The 16,439-nt window shown below is 40.2% G+C and overlaps 1 protein-coding gene across 3 annotated transcripts in view; it reads right to left on the reverse strand.

Moving 5' to 3' along the window:
• TBL1X (transducin beta like 1 X-linked) overlaps nucleotides 1-16,439 on the reverse strand; it is a 223,899-nt gene that overhangs the window by 5,195 nt on the left and 202,265 nt on the right. For all 3 annotated transcript variants that reach the window (XM_069946043.1, XM_069946044.1, XM_069946045.1), the window contains 5 exons: nucleotides 13,400-13,497; nucleotides 11,848-11,908; nucleotides 8,628-8,749; nucleotides 3,996-4,070; nucleotides 523-650 (listed from right to left, as the gene is read on the reverse strand). In XM_069946043.1, the coding sequence (XP_069802144.1) occupies nucleotides 523-650; nucleotides 3,996-4,070; nucleotides 8,628-8,749; nucleotides 11,848-11,908; nucleotides 13,400-13,497 (484 nt within the window). The remainder of the gene's footprint in view (nucleotides 1-522; nucleotides 651-3,995; nucleotides 4,071-8,627; nucleotides 8,750-11,847; nucleotides 11,909-13,399; nucleotides 13,498-16,439) is intronic.

The following is a 16,439-nucleotide window of genomic DNA, read 5'->3' on the forward strand; positions in this document are numbered from 1 at the left end:
TATGATCATGATCACTATGACTAGACAATAAACTAGACAATTAGCCTTTCCCTGGCATCTTCCTGTAGTGGGAACATATTACATGGGGCGACTAGAGGAGCAAATGAGCACTGTTTCTACACGTGGCGGTAGCGAGTGGGTAAGTACAGGGAAGACCACGAGGAAGTGCCGGGGGGGTGGGGGTGGGCTGCCCGGGTGATCGTTAGACCAACCGGACAGCCCATAGAGGATAGTTGCCATCTCCTGCTGTCACTCCTATTCCACGGGGTGTTGGCAGTAGATCACTGATATCACAGTCGTTTGTCTTTCAACATGTTGAAAGACAAATGACAGCAACGATCAGCCAACATCGTTCATGTTGGCTAATCGTTGGCTTCTATTAATGGCTGATATCGGCCAAATACAGTTGATAATCGTTCCGTGTAACAGGGCCTTTAGTGTGATTCTGTCTTCAATGGTATGTCTTGATCACTTGGCACATATCTGCACTTCATAGGGATATGCACTTCATACAGGACTTACCTTGCTAACATTATGTTTGAGTTTGGGTTGCTGGTGCCAGGACCTGTCGGGCTCCATTTGATTGTGTAAATTTCTTTATTGTGGGCTTGCAGGTCATGTACGCACACATCTTGTTTCATACTCCAGATCTACAACAAATGTGCAAACAATGTTAACAATGATGTATCTAAAACGTTTATACATTGGGGGGAATTTATCGAGACCGGCGTACACTGGTCTTAAATAAAGGTCTGTCCCCATGCACCCTCTTAGTAGATCCGGCAGACTGCAGCGGGTGTAGATTTTTGCCATGATTTACATCTGCTAGTATGCTGGGGAAAAGGCATTATTGGTGCAGAGAGATACACATCAAGAAACATCTGCTAGAATCTGCTTTTATGTAAAGGTGGTAAAGGGTCAGTCTCCAAGAGCAATCTATGCCTCTAAAACTTCTGTGTAACTGCAGTTCCTAATAAGCCTATTGACCACTTGCTGGGTATTAAAAAAAGGTGAACAGATGGATGGTGGGCATGGGATATATATTTAGGAGGTATTCTGACTTTAAGGAAACTTGTCGGTAAGACAATGCTATCTAATCTATCGGCATCATGTTATAGAGAAGGAAAAACTGAGAAGATTGATATATAACGTTATGGGAAACCATTCTCTATAACTTATAACTTGTGGATTAAAATCAATCAGCATTCTGTGTTGAGGAGTCCAGTGGGCGGTGTCACTCAATGGAGTGGACTCCTTAGCATGGAAACATCACAGATTTCAATCGACTCATTACAAATAAAGAATCTTTTCCCATAAAAATATATATCAATCCGCTCAGCAATTCCTGCTCTATAACATGATGCCGTGGCTTAGGTAGCATTTTCATGGTGACAGGTTTCCTAGGTTTCAGCAGCTTCCTAGAGAATGAATAAATCAGAGCCACAATCTGCAGATCCCATGGGTCCAGTAGACAGACCCATTGTGATGTCACATTTAACCTCTATACTGTGTACAGGGGATTTAAGGTCTTATTACATGAAACAATTATTGTTTAAAAAATAAACAATTATCTGCCTGTGTGATAACACCCAACGATCAAACGATGCACGAAAAGTCGTTAATTGTTGTCTTCCAACATGTCAAAAAATCATGGTTGGTAGTTCAACAATCGTACGCATATCTGTTTGTCTAAAAAGTCGCTCGCAGATAAAATATGTTGTGTGGGGTGTCCTGAGGAACAATTAGCGACATATAATGATGCAAAAATTATTGTACATAACAGTAATCGGTGATTTGCTACAAAATTGTTATTTATCAATGGCAATCAAATCTTTACACAATAATCACTACGTGTAAGGGCGGGTTCAGACTACAGAATTCTCACGGATAAATTCCGCAGAATTCCGTCGCCTGTACGCGCTCATGGCCGCGCGCCTTTCCACCGACTCCATAGACACCATTCTATTGACGTGACAATTCTTTCGGCAGAATGCGGAATCAGCCGGCCCATAGAATGGTGTCTATTGAGCCAGCAGAAAGGCGCGCGGCCGTGAGCGCGCACAGGAATTTATCCGCTAGAATTCCATAGTCTGAACCCGCCCTTAAAGGGCCTTTAGTTTCTGTCAGAATACCCCTTTAAGGTCAACAAGGATTATCATTTAAAAGTATTCTTAAGGTCTGTTTTGTTTGACGGAGTTTTCTGCAATGAATTACCATGGATTAACTGACTATATGACCTCCAGCTTCTGTCTGTCTAGCCTGCCCCTAAAACATTATAATTAAATAGAAAACCTGAACTATTTGCTGATCATGAGAAGACACAAAAGCCTAAATGGATAATATTGAGGGGAAACCACAAAGTGAAATCACATGGAGATTGTCCATTTTATAAACCACATCCTCTTTATTCATAAACACACAGAATCCAAGTGAATTTTATGGAATGCCATCAAATATTTATTGCATGCACAATGAATTGGGGGTTGTTTAGGTCATGTAACATATTGTGCACTACAAGGTTCTTCTAATATATTGATGGAGACCCAATAACAAACGAAAAGATTTAACCTGTACCCCCACGTAGAATATAGTTACTATATGACAAATATGGCGTGGAACAGTGTTTTTCAACCTTTTCAAGCTAAGTACTCCCATGAGATGAGAAGTTCCAACTGAGTACTCCCAAGAATGGGATCGGTTATAAACATTGATCACATTGCTGGTTCTGCATAAAATCTGTCAGCAGTTGACTCCTAGATCAGATCCCCCATAACAATGTGACCTACCTGCAGGTCTCAGCAATAATTCTCAGGTTAAGTGGTGGATGAGGTATTTACCCACTAGGTGTCAGTGTTTTATATTTATATGTGTTGCACAGCTGAGAAAGGTCATAGGTAAATGTTGTTGTGTACCATGTGTTTTATGCTGACCATTAGGAGGTGCTCTCTCTCTCTCAACCTATCCTTGTTCTCTACACACACTCACCCACTGTAGGAGGAGTTAGTTAGCTCCATGTGGGAGTTGGTATGCAGTTCAGTCTAGTCTAGCCACTGAACTGAACAGATGCAGTTAGAGACCAACAGTTCTTTCAGTCAAAACACTATATCTACTATGCAGTGCTAAGCACACACAAGGAAGAGTGGTCACCAAGGAACACCCTGACCCACGCCAGGAACATGTCTAAACAGAGCAAAGCAGTATCCTGAACAAGATAGGAACTAGCCTCAGTAGGACAAAGCAACCTGTATAAAGGTCTACGTATCCTACTGCGCAGTGCAGTTAACCAGGATGACATGGGCACCTAGCTACACCCAGATAAACACATCTTGGGCTTGTACTACCCTACTGGGATGGGTTCTACGCTACCAGAGGGCAGAAGGCGGTCAGACATTTTCTATATGTGAGTACGAGTATCACATCACTCAAGATATATTTACTAAAAGTTCCGCAGAGTTCACAGCTACACTGGGTTAGGGCTCCTCTGGCTCCACTCTACAACAACAGTTGCTATATCTGCTAAGGTGGTAGTTACGCCATGTAGCCAGGTATGTCCCCTGCAGCCAGATATAGATCCTGTAGCGTGATATGCTCCCTGCTGTCAGATATGCCGCTTGTAGCCAGGTATGTCCTCTGCAGCCAGATATACCCCTTGTAGCCAAGTATATCCTCTGCAGCCAGATATACCTCTTGTAGCCAGGTATGTCCTCTGCAGCCAAGCATATATGCCCCCTGCAGTCAGATATGGAACCTGTAGCCAAATATGCTTCCTGCAGTCAGATATGGACCCTTCAGCCAGGTATATATGTCCCCTGCAGTCAGATATGGACCCTGCAACCAGGTATGTAGTAATAAATTGAATGCACCACAAACTATAGCTCCCATAGTTACAGACTACTTTATCTCTTTTCTGTAGAGGTTGGAAATTAATTATAAAGGCAACAAAAAAAAACAACCTTTTCCATAGCAATGTCTTTTCCAGATGATACTAATGTTACCTTTAATGTCATATCGTCCGAGCATGAGGCCAGAAGCATCCCTGATGGATCCCATTTAATTGCATTAACTTCATTCTGAAAGACAAAATAAGGTTACAATATAAGAGAGTGAGATTCCACCCAGCAGCCAGAGGAGGGCAGTCACGTCTCACACTAGAGGACATTGTACAACCACATGATACATTTTCCTCCTTAGTGTTGGCATCCAGGATTCTACACAACCCTGTTTTTTTTTTTTTTTTTTTATCTGGGCAGCACCTTGTCAGTAAATATCCAAGGTTAATGTAAAAGCTGCAGTTGTTAACTTCAGGAAATTACAAAATATCTTCCAGCCAAGAATGTTAAAAACATCCAAGAAGAAGATTAAGGTGTTGGATTGTATTTAGTAACGGTGGTTGAAGCACTAGGGAGCGGGCTGGCATGATATAAATGAAGAATAGGAACCGCACAAAAAGCTGAAATAATACCATTAATAAATTGGTCCACCTGGATAGAAAGGGGCATTCAGATGCCACCATTTTTTAAAGGGAACCTATCTAGCATTTTCAAAATGAAGCTGCTGTCAGTTTGATATACTGTAGATAATTTAATATCCATTCTATGCATGGCTATAATATGTGTATATATGAGTCATATGTCATATGTATCTGGAGTCAATGGGGCATTACACAGCAGTCATCTCTTCCCCAGCTACAAGCATGACTCCTAATTGATGTTTGACAGCCCTCTTGCTGTCAATTATCAGTCATAAGGTGTTCTTGTAGCTGTGGGTGGGGGGAGGTGACTCCTTGAATCAGAATTGACATATAAAGGCTCTGTTACAGGGAGCAATCATCTGCCAAATCAGGCACACATTGCCCCATGTAATAGGGCCAGCGATCAGCTGACAAACACACAAATGCTTGCTTGTCTGATTAATGCAAAGAGCTGCACAAACAATCCGGCGATGGATGTTACCGAGCCGTGTAATAGACTCTGTAAGCAAGCTCTGATCTTGTGGTTCTACACTCATTACCAGTGTGGCTTGGGCCATGTAATACAGCCTTAGGCTATGTTCACACTGCGTATATTTTCGTATAACCACTGCTGTTGTTGCCGATTGCAAATATATGTGCTGTTGCCGCCTATGGAATTACATACTATACGCTCCAGCCGGGATCTCTAGCGGCGCCGCAAACAACTGACATGTCAAGTTTTCTGCAGCCACTATTCATTGAATAGCAGCCGCAGAAAACCCTGTCAGAGCACACTATGGAGCAGGCGGCTCCGGCCGCACGCTCCATAGTGTGCTGTGGGGAGTTCTGATGTGGGTGCGCGCGGATGTGTCCGCATGAGAACTCTGCGACCCTAAAGATCATCCGGCCGGTACTGCAGTACTGGCCGGGATGATCTTTTTTGAGCAACGGCCGGTCTCATACAGCGTATTAACATGGCCTTAGGGTGGTTTTAAACGTACCAGAATTGCAGCGGATTTCACGCTGTGAAATCTGCAGCGAAATCTGCAGCGAAATCCGCTGCGATTCCCGGTACTGTCAGTTTGTATGAGTTTACATACATGCAAGTATGTAAACCCCATACCCCTTAACCCACCACTGAATACTTTATCTGTCTGGGCTTTGGCCTCCACTGCGATTCCAGTATGTGTAAACCCACCCTTAAAGGGGTTATCAGGTTAGGTGTTGAATCATCCTCCCTCCTGGAAGCTAACAATTCATTGCATACATGACATTACCCCTAGTTTTGAGTCTGCTGCTTTCTGCTGAACACACAAAAAACTGTATGTGAGCTGTTCTCTCCATCTCCCCCTCCTCCCCCCTTTCATCTCATGTAAACAGCATCCTTGGACGGCTGTTCACACACTGTGTGAAGTTTGAGGGTGATCTAAGGTCAAGTTACTTTGACTTTACTATGATTAAACAGCCGGGATGTTGTTTACATGAGTGGTCTCAAAAGGGAGGAGGAAGGAGGGGGAGGTGAGGAGAACAGCTCACATACAGTTTTCTGTGTCTTTAACAGAAAAAGTAATGACATGTATAAAATGAATTAGTCTCCAGGAGGGGGGAGGGGGGGGGGGTGATTCAACATATATATTACCTAACCAGATAACCCCTTTATTGCCCCAACGACTCTATTTACTTCATTAACTTACAACACATACATCATTATGATCTAAAAACATCCAATTTAAACACATATATCACACAGGTATAAAGCTGTTAATACATTACATATATCACACCGCTTGCAGCTGTACTATGAAAAAGCTGCTGACAGGTTCCATTTAAGCCGCCCACGAGTGAGGTGGGTTTGCAAAATTATTGTTAGGTGCTAATAGGAATTTACTGTACATTATCACAGTCCTCTCAGCAAGTGTCACTGCTGTTTAGCAATAGATGGGGAGCAATTCCTTCTTTACATGTGGCTAACAATGATCACTTTTACACTGGCACAAAGAACAGCAATAATAGTCCATGATACTGTAATTATAATAGGCTACTGTACTGTATATACAATCTCTTCTGAAAGCCAGGAGTGTATGCAAGTATGTGTGTAAAAGGGTGCTATTAGGGGACATTAACTTTTTTATTACCTTCTGAGTATACTTCAGCGTTCTGTCAAAAAAGGATACCACTGTGTACTGTGGCATACTGACAGAGGCCCTATTAAAGAGGTATTCCAGGAAAATCAACTAAGGAGATTGTGGGGGTTTCGAACTCTGTACCCACTGCCGATCTCCGTATCGGGCCCGACTTCTGTATTATTAAAAGAGCAGCGGGTACGGCACATGACCTGTGACTCTATTTATTCCTATGGAGCTGACTTTTAGAGCTTATTACAGCACTCTTTCAATGTACTCAGCCCTTTCCGTCACTCCGTAGGAATGAATAGAGTCATGGGTCACGTGCTGTACCCACGGCTATATTCAGAATACAGAATTCGGACCCCCCCCACAATCTCTTACTTTCCCCCGATCATGTGGATAGGGGAAAAGTTGATTTTCTTGGAATACCCCTTTAAGTTTTAACGGCCAAAACAAGTCAACTAGTAAATTTGCTCTTTTGTGACATGCTAGATAAACATATACATGATGTGCATGCTCCTTTAGGCTGGGTTCACACTGCGTTTTTGCAATCTGTTTTTCGGATGAAAAAAATGAATGCATTTGTGTGCATCTGTTTTGATCCGTTTTTCCATTGACTTCCATTGTAAAAAAAAAACGGATCAAAACGGATCCGTTTTTTTGACGGACACAAAAACGTAGCTGACACTATTTTTGTGTCCGTTAAAAAAAAATGGATCCGCTTTGATCCGTTTTTTTACAATGGAAGTCAATGGAAAAACGGATCAAAACGGATGCACACTAATGCATCCGTTTTTTTCATCAGTTTTTCATCCGTTTTTTTTTTTAAACTGATGAAAAAAAAAACGGATTGCAAAAACGCTGTGTGAACTGTGAGAATTATATAGGCCTTCCAATCAGGGTATCAGCTCTGTTCCCATCTGCGTTCAAGGCTCCATTAGGAGGCAAGTTAATGTTTTTAAAGAGAATAATAGCATTACACAATGGGAATAATAGCACTACACAATAGTAATAATAGCATAACACAATGTACTGTTTTCCCCCAAAAATATCTTGTTGAAAATGTTGACTTTTGTCTAATAGAATAGATATACCTATAGCAGGAATGTAGCTAAAGATGGTACAGAGGAAAGGGTTGTACTTGGGCCCTGGAAGCTGAGGAGTCCCAAATGCCATAAAAAAGACACCAGTATTATAAATATTCAATGTCAGATAGGATTCTGGTGCAGATTTTGAGTGTACAACAAGAAGAAAAACAAGCGACACTCACCATTTCTTTAAAGAAGACCACACAGCACAAAATGGTGAGTGCCGCTTGTCTTTCTTCTAGTTGTATACTCCATTGCTCTATTATAAGTGAGCACCCCGTTAATTGCGGTATAAAGGTGTCTACATAAAGGCTACGAGCCACAAGCGGCAGGCTAAACCATTAACCCTGGTAGTAGCGGACCACATCTCTCAGTAGAACGCGTTTGGTACAGATTTTGCACCGTTGCTAAGGAGGGTCAAGGAACTTTTTTAAACTGTAGAATGCAGAGAGCAATTCACTGATGGGGGCTAAACACAGGGCGTTTTATTATTGAAACACTAGGAATGGCTATATGCATGCTTGTCTAATATATTCTGTATTCTTCCTACAGAGACATGATATACAATATGAAGCCTATTGTAAAAAAAAATATATACACTTTACTTTTTTCTACACGTGAGGGCAAATCTTATTGTTACAGAAGTGCAGAAGTTCTTGCTTAACTCCAATATCTTTATGATCAGAGGAGCACTATCCCATTTTTGTAGATGTTCTGAAGCCGTCCTTGAAGCACACCTTTAACAATTGTTCTTATACATATAAAGGATTCTGATGTGTTTGGTTAACACATTGACTTTATAATACACAAAGCTTCTATAGGACAGCCTTCACTTCCATACAATGTATGTGATTCATAAGCTATACATCCTACAGCTCTGGGGAATGTTCTTCAGAAGGATTTCTATTACTATTATCCAATATTCTCTTTATGATGACATTATATGGATGTGGATATGCTTACTGTATGTCCTTGGAAGGTTTTGACTGGGCGATCACAACCAAGTCTGCAAACATGAATACACATGTCTGTGCTACAAGAGGCAAAGGTGGTATTGTTCTGCCAGTCCACATCCAGTGCTGGTGCTGTAGAGAAAAGACAATACCACATGTCATTGTTAGGATCTTTTCAAGATGTAAGCTTTTACTTAAGGAACTACGGGAACTGAATTGCCATTTTCTTATGAAAGAGCTTATTATTTCTCTGTCATTTGTAAGACTCGCATTCTGTTAGAGTTTATGTAATTGCTGGCTAAGTGCCTCTTCATTCTCAATCTGAAGGCATAAATATGGTCTTCCCACAGCTTGGCACATAAATGTAAAAGAGTCTTCTAAAGCCAAGTATGTCCCCACACAAATATCACTTCCTGTACTGCTAGAGACAGGAAATGCCAATAAATCAAGTGAATCTTGTTAAAGTGTAGGCTTACCTATGGTGAACCCATGTTTGAATATTACATTTGCAGCCATTCTTTATCATACATTACTTTGTTACCATTGTATTATTTATCAATCTATATAGATATATGACCTACAGTATTGAAATATGGACTTCGGAAAGGTGTCCTGCGGTATCTGGCACCATAACAAGGTCTGTAAATTGTTAGATGGCTTCTCCTTGTGCATTGGCTGGTTGTGAGGTATGTATTCTCTGATTGTGAGGTATGCATTGGCTGGTTGTGAGGTATGCATTGGCTGGTTGTGAGGTATGCATTGGCTAGTTGTGAGGTATGTATTGGCTGGTTGTGAAGTATGTATTGTCTGGTTGTGAGGTATGTATTGTCTGGTTGTGAGGTATGTATTGTGTGGTTGTGAAGTATGTATTGTCTGGTTGTGAGGTATGTATTGTGTGGTTGTGAAGTATGTATTGTCTGGTGGTGAGGTATGCATTGGCTGGTTGTGAAGTATGTATTGTCTGGTTGTGAGGTATGTATTGGCTGGTTGTGAGGTATGTATTGGCTGGTTGTGAGGTATGTATTGTCTGGTTGTGAGGTATGTATTGTCTGGTTATGAGGTATGCATTGGCTGGTTGTGAAGTATGTATTGTCTGGTTGTGAGGTATGTATTGTCTGGTTGTGAGGTATGTATTGGCTGGTTGTGAAATATGTATTGTCTGGTTGTGAAGTATGTCACTGTATATTATAACTCTGGTGGTGGTAACATTACTGCATGGTGGCCCCATTGCAGGTAGGTTATCTGTTGGTTTCTGGACACTGAAGTATGATACTGTGCTGTAGTTAACTATATGTGTGGTCTGTAGTGGGATATGCCCAACTGAGCCAAAAGCTTATACCAGCTTGCAGAACTTAGAGGTTTGTGCCCTGATATCGCAAGGATTATGTTGAGGACCATTTGAGGTCTCCAGAAACCTGAAATTACCTGAAATCTCTTTAAGAATTAAAACAAGGATGTAGTAAGAAGAAGACTACAGTAAAGTATGACTAGTCTGAGGCCTGAGGAGTGGTGGAATGTAATAGATCGGTGAGGGAGGATAATGGTAGAAGCAACCTGGGAGAAAGATGAGGAGTAAAGAGAAGTGGTAAGTGTTCTGGGGTGCTAGGGGACTGAGATGTTCAGATGTAGTAAAGTTAACATTTAAAGACATGGCACAATATCCTGATATCGAGGTGCACCATGAAATTGAAGCAGCCTGATTTTCTGAAACGTCAGAAACGTCTTAACATAACCCAGAAACTGTGTATGATACCTTGACATCTGGGGATTACATCACCTACTGTTTCTGAGTATAATTTGAGTATACATTACCCTTTAAATTGGATGAGCTGCAGGTGCACATTGCTTCTCCAAGAGACATGCAGGATTGTTCGGTGTTCTGCTTTACTGAATGAGCAGATTCCAGGGTAATGGACTTTATTTGCTAAGTGACCGTGTTGGAGAACTGCAGAGTTTATACACAGTTATCCATCTGCCACTGGGGTTTCATGACTTCATTAAAGAGATCCCTTCAAATAGTGATCTGGACTGGGAAAAGTCTGAATTCTATGGTTGTATGGTTGTTTTTATATATTCAACAATTTCAAGATAAATATTTTTTTCCTATGGTAAGAATATGTTAGTAGGTTCCCAGTTTGTGAATCTTAGCTTCTATACAGGGCCGGAACAAAAAATCAGCCATGGAACAAAAACCACACCACCAGCCAACATAACAACACAAAAATGTTGACATATAACTGTTTGCCATATTGACATAGAATGTTGGCTTAGAATGTTGGCTTTGAATATTCACATAGAATGTTGACATAGAATGTATGGTTAAACTGTGGCATATAATGTAGGCTTAGAATGTTTACAGAGAATATAGGTTTAGAAATTTGACATAGAATGAAGGCTTAGAATGTTGTCATTGAATGTATGTTTACAATGTAGACATTAGCCTTATTGGACTCCAATGTCCCCCCCTTCCTGCTCATGGTTCTTGCTATCTCATATAGACTACTGTCTGTGGCCCTTTTTTCAGACTCTACTCAGCACCCTAACTTGTCACTGTGACCCTGTTACCCTTTAGCAAAGATTTCTTACAGACTTTTTATTACCTCATCCTTTTTCTCATGCAAAGGTCCTTAATCTTGTAGTTGCTGATTGGCTCTGCTGAGCTCTAGTTAGGGTTCAAGAACTTTTAATGACATCACAACTTCTAGTTGCTTATAAGTCTCTGCAGTTTTTGCCATGATTTGTGTAAAATAGAAGAACAAAACTTAATTCACTGGTTGGGAGAAGAAGAATGGCCCACAGAGGGTACAGGCCCATCTGGCATTTTCCAGAACTGCCAGGTGGCCAGTCCAGCCCTGCTTCTATATTAGAGAACTGCATTTACTGGAAATACCTATACAAGGGGTATATAATGTAAAAGCTTTACATTACCCCATAATAGTGGTAGCAACGATGAAACCGCTGAAAAAGCTCTCAAAGCTTGTTTACATGAAAAACCAAGTGAAGAAATAAAAAAAGACAAAAACGAAGATAAAACAAAACAAAAGTAAAACAAAACATGACTAAATATTGTATGAAGATCTTAGATGAAGAGAATGTAAAGTACCTTTTGACCGGATCGGAATGTACATAGCAATGAATGAAGACTGCTGGCATGACTCTCTTAGTAAATCATATGGAGGAAAAAAACACATTCCTCTTGACAACACATATAACACATGTGAGTACGATACCTGAATGGAAGGGAAACTGTTGTTTTGCCTCTCCCGTGTGAGCATCCCAGATTATTGTTGTCTACACAGCAAAAATACAGAATCAATATTAATAGTCAGATTAGAGAATTCCCATCTTAAACAGTCTCCCTGCAAAACAATGTTATTCTGGTAATTGCTTTTTCATCTGGAATATTTATGAGCTTTTGGTGAAACTGATGAGGAATATTTCTTCACAGGTTACTCATTCCGCAGGCATTTCAGAAGATCAATTACCTTAATCCCTTTAAACTTTAACTCTTTCTATGAATGCACAGTAGTAACCGATAGGGAACGTAGGTGTTCTGCTACAGTAACTAACTGCCTTATTATACTGAGTGATCATCTGCTGAATCAGGAAGATATCGCACCATGTCATTAGCTGAGGAGTGAACAATCATTGCTTGCACATCTCTCCGTGTAATATCTGATTAGCGCCTGATTAAAACAAGGGCTGCACGGACAACTCTAACAACGTCCATGCAGCCCAGTCTGCATAATTATTGAGCCGTGTAATAAGCCAAAGCCAATCTAGCAGATCGGCACTCGCTTACCTCATGCAACGGCCTGTCTAATACGGCCTTAACTGGTATATTATACTTAATAAAAGAAAACTCCAACAAAATATAAAAGTAGTGCTGCTCTACTGAATACACCATACCAGGGCAACACTATAAATAGTTAGTAAGAGAGTCTCATCCACTAACCCACCAGAGCACAGCATTTGGCCACCAACCACACCAAATGTTGTGCTCTTAGGTGGCAATGAGATATTTGGCTTCTTAAAGGGACACTTGACAGCTTAATCAAGGCCCCCAGATTTCCCCGATGTCTTATAGATGCTCATGAGAATATCCGGACAATTGTTATGTATGTATAAGCTGATGCCCCAGTTTCCATTAAACTTTTGTATTGGTTTCTGCTATAGTAATTATGTGTATCTAGTCACAGAGGAGGAGACCTGGCCATTTTCAGTCTCCTTCCCAGCCAGACATGATTGATGGGACTATAATGCCAGAGTATACAATTTATTTGACCTCTTCTTTCTTGTGAACAAATTTCCCACCATTGCTACCTTCAAGCCACATATTAATGTCAATTTCCTCTTTATTCTCCTTTCCTTTTTGTTTTCTTGAAAAACGAAGGTAACAGAGGTTTTGTTCTATCAAAGTTTGTTCTATTAAAGTCTAGGAAGAAGTCAGTGCCACATTGCATAAAAACATTCATAATTCCAACATTTTTATTACAGCCTTTTCTTTATACAATTTTTGCACTGATGGCCGCTTTTCAAAGTCTTTAATAGAAAGAACACATTATTAGGTAAAGTAAAATATTCAAGTGTTCTGCGGAACCAGGAGTGTCCAGTAACCATGTAGTGTACTGCAACCAACCAACAAGCATTGTGCACTGCATTGTACGATGCCACTGTTCTATGAAGAAATATATAGTAAAGCCTTTTGTTTTAAAAAATCTGTGTATTTAAAGAAAAATCATTGACCATCAGCTTATATATCATGTATGTTATAACACATACCTTATCAACACCTGCACTTAGTATGTAATTCCCCTTCTTATTCCACTTCAGTGCAAAAATGGGGCCTTTGTGTTGACCTAAAGTGCTTGCAAGGTTGCCTGTAAAAAGAGCAAAAATCATTTATTTTGTCTCTTGCAGAGTATACAAAGAACGCACAGGATCGCTGGCCCTCTAAACCAAAGATTTAGTGGGCCAACAGTCCTGTGTGTTCTTTGTGATTAATGTACCTTCATCCCACTGATAGGAAAACACCTTTTGTTTAGTTGTTAAGTGTACATGCACATCATCAGGGAACTCGGAGGTGAGTATCATTTATTTTTCCCTGCCTCTGGCTAATTTTTTGAAAAGCCCAGTAAAGCTCTTTAAAGCCCAAACTTGATGAGCACCCCTAACTGACTAACTCTGGTTAATGACCTAGGTAATTAAAGAAATGGGTTGTCTACAATACCAAGACAGTTTATCAAGCTTGGAGTTATTTAGTTTAGAAAAAAAAGATGTCTCGGATCACAATGTACACATTTATATATGGACAATATAGAGATCTGTTTAGTGATCTTTTTACACCTAGGCCTGTAACCATGACAAGGGGGCATCCTCTATTCTAGTAGAAAAAAATATTTCACCATCAGCACTGACGCGGATTCTTTACTGTAAGAGTAGTGAGACTATGGAATTATCTGGCACCTGATGTCATGGCTGATTCATTAAATAAGTCTAAGGGAGGCCTGGATGCTTTTCTTGAAAAAATTTATATTACAAGTTATGGGCACTAAATTACATGTGATAGGACGCTGATCCAGGGATTATCCTGATTGTAATTTTGGAGTCGGGAAGGATTTTTTTTCCCCGTGATGGGGCAATTGTCATCTGCCTCGTAAGGGTATTTGCCTTTCTTTGGGTCAACACAGTAGGGTTTGTGTACGTTGAACTTGATGGACTCTTGGATTGTCTTTTTTTAACCTTATTATCTATGTCATTATGTTAACAAATCCAGGGACAAATCATAAATGATGTACAGGTATAACTGAAAGACAGACACTCATTCTCTCTTAATTTTTTAAATTAAATTTTAAAAACCTGAATGTGTGACCACACCCTTACATCTTCATTTAAATCAATAATTTCAATTGACCCAAAAAGTATTACTTAAAGTATTTATACACAGGAGAAAAAAAAGAAGCTAGTTCTTTAGTTGTACTACAAACTCATTTGATCTTCTCGGCTTATTTCAGTTCCTTAATAGAGAGTATAATTAGAAAAACTCCCATTTAACAATTGTACTTTGTAAATTTCATGTTATTAAATGATTTTACCAGTAATGATCAATTTCAATGCTGTATATCTGAAATATTTTTAACCTTAGAATTTTTTTGTAATTAACATGAATGAACAATGCATTATAACTTGTATAAGACCTTTTTTTTCTTTATAATTTGTGAAGCATGGATTTTCTCACAATACATATTAATAGAACCGTGTTTCCATTGTTCATCTCAATAACAAACACAGCAGGAATCTTTAGAAATAGCAGAACTTGTGAAATGAGGCAGTGGAGTGTTAACATGCTGTCATCAAAACCTACATTTTAATATGTGTATAATGTACAAACTACGCACAATATCTATTTATGGCTAAAGTAATTGCTCTTTAATTATACCTAAAACACATTGGTTCAGACCTATCCATTTCTATATACTAACGCTTTACAACGGCAAATAAACCATTTTCAGAGTAGTATTAAAACATCATTGGTTAACTGGAATTAATAATATAATTATATATGTGTTTACTGGCTTTGTCCACATTTGGGAGTATTTTTTATTGCTTAAAAGGGTTATTCCAAGTTTTAAAGTTATCATCTATCCATAGGATAGGTGGCAACTAGCTCATAAGTAGGGGTTTGACCAATGGGAACCTGCTTAACAGTGGTCCCATGTCCCCTGGGTGAATGCATGCTGCCACTCCATTCACACTTAATAAGGTTTCCAAAGATAGCCACGTACTGGAGATATGTGATATCTTCTAATCTTGGGATAATCAAATGAAACAAAAAAAATGAATCAACTTTACAAAATAAATTGACTCAACATGTCCTACTGTTTGGTATATGCATCGGCTATGTAGACCTTTCTGCATATACAAGGTTTCTTGGACCCATTAAAATGTATCATTATACTATCTGACTCTTTGACTATACAGAACATACACTATTAGGCTATGTTCAGACTACCTATCTTTCCAGCCGTAGTGCGAACCACGAATATACGCACGTAGTTTTGAGGTTGATGCGTTCACTTGAAAGTATACGATATACGGCCGCACAATGCACACTATGTATGAGCTTACGGCCGTGGATTTCCATGCGGTCCCGTACGGAGTACTTATTTCAGCCAAATTGAACATGATTTTTAGATCCAAAAGGTTCTGTGTGTTTTATTGGGCTGGGCGAAGATTTCCAAGTAAATTACCTGTTTCAGATCGCTTCGAAACAAGCTAGGGAAGCATAACTCTACTACGGGTGTATGTTCGCGGTTCGCCCGCATGTTCGCAATCCGGCCGCATGTCTTTTTCCCACGGCCGTACTTTCAGCCGCACATGTACAGCTGCGTACGAACTACGGCCGGACTCATACGTAGTGTGAACATAGCCTTAAAAGGAAACCTACTGATTTGTCCCCATAGCAGAAGAGATGCAGAGGAGGAAGGTAAGTCTTTTACCTTTCTTCTCTGTGCTGTTCTGGTGCAGATAGTTGTATGCTCCCCTGTACTGTAAGACCGTTGGGAGCACTGGGGCATGCGTTAGCGCTGATCCGCCCCCGGCCGGCCTGCCCCTTTCTAATAATAATGAATGGAGTGGGCCAGCCGGGGGGAGAGTTGGATCGGCACTATGGGGGATGGTTGTGCTTCTAATGGGTGCACCAGTACTCCACATGGTCTCACCGGACTGTGGAGCAAATTACTAACTGCACTGGAACCGTGCCGAGGAGGAAGGTAAGAGACATACACTATATAGTATATTTCTATACTAGTCATTGATAGTA

The sequence above is a fragment of the Dendropsophus ebraccatus genome, chromosome 11, assembly GCF_027789765.1.
Source record: "Dendropsophus ebraccatus isolate aDenEbr1 chromosome 11, aDenEbr1.pat, whole genome shotgun sequence".
NCBI lineage: Eukaryota > Metazoa > Chordata > Amphibia > Anura > Hylidae > Dendropsophus > Dendropsophus ebraccatus.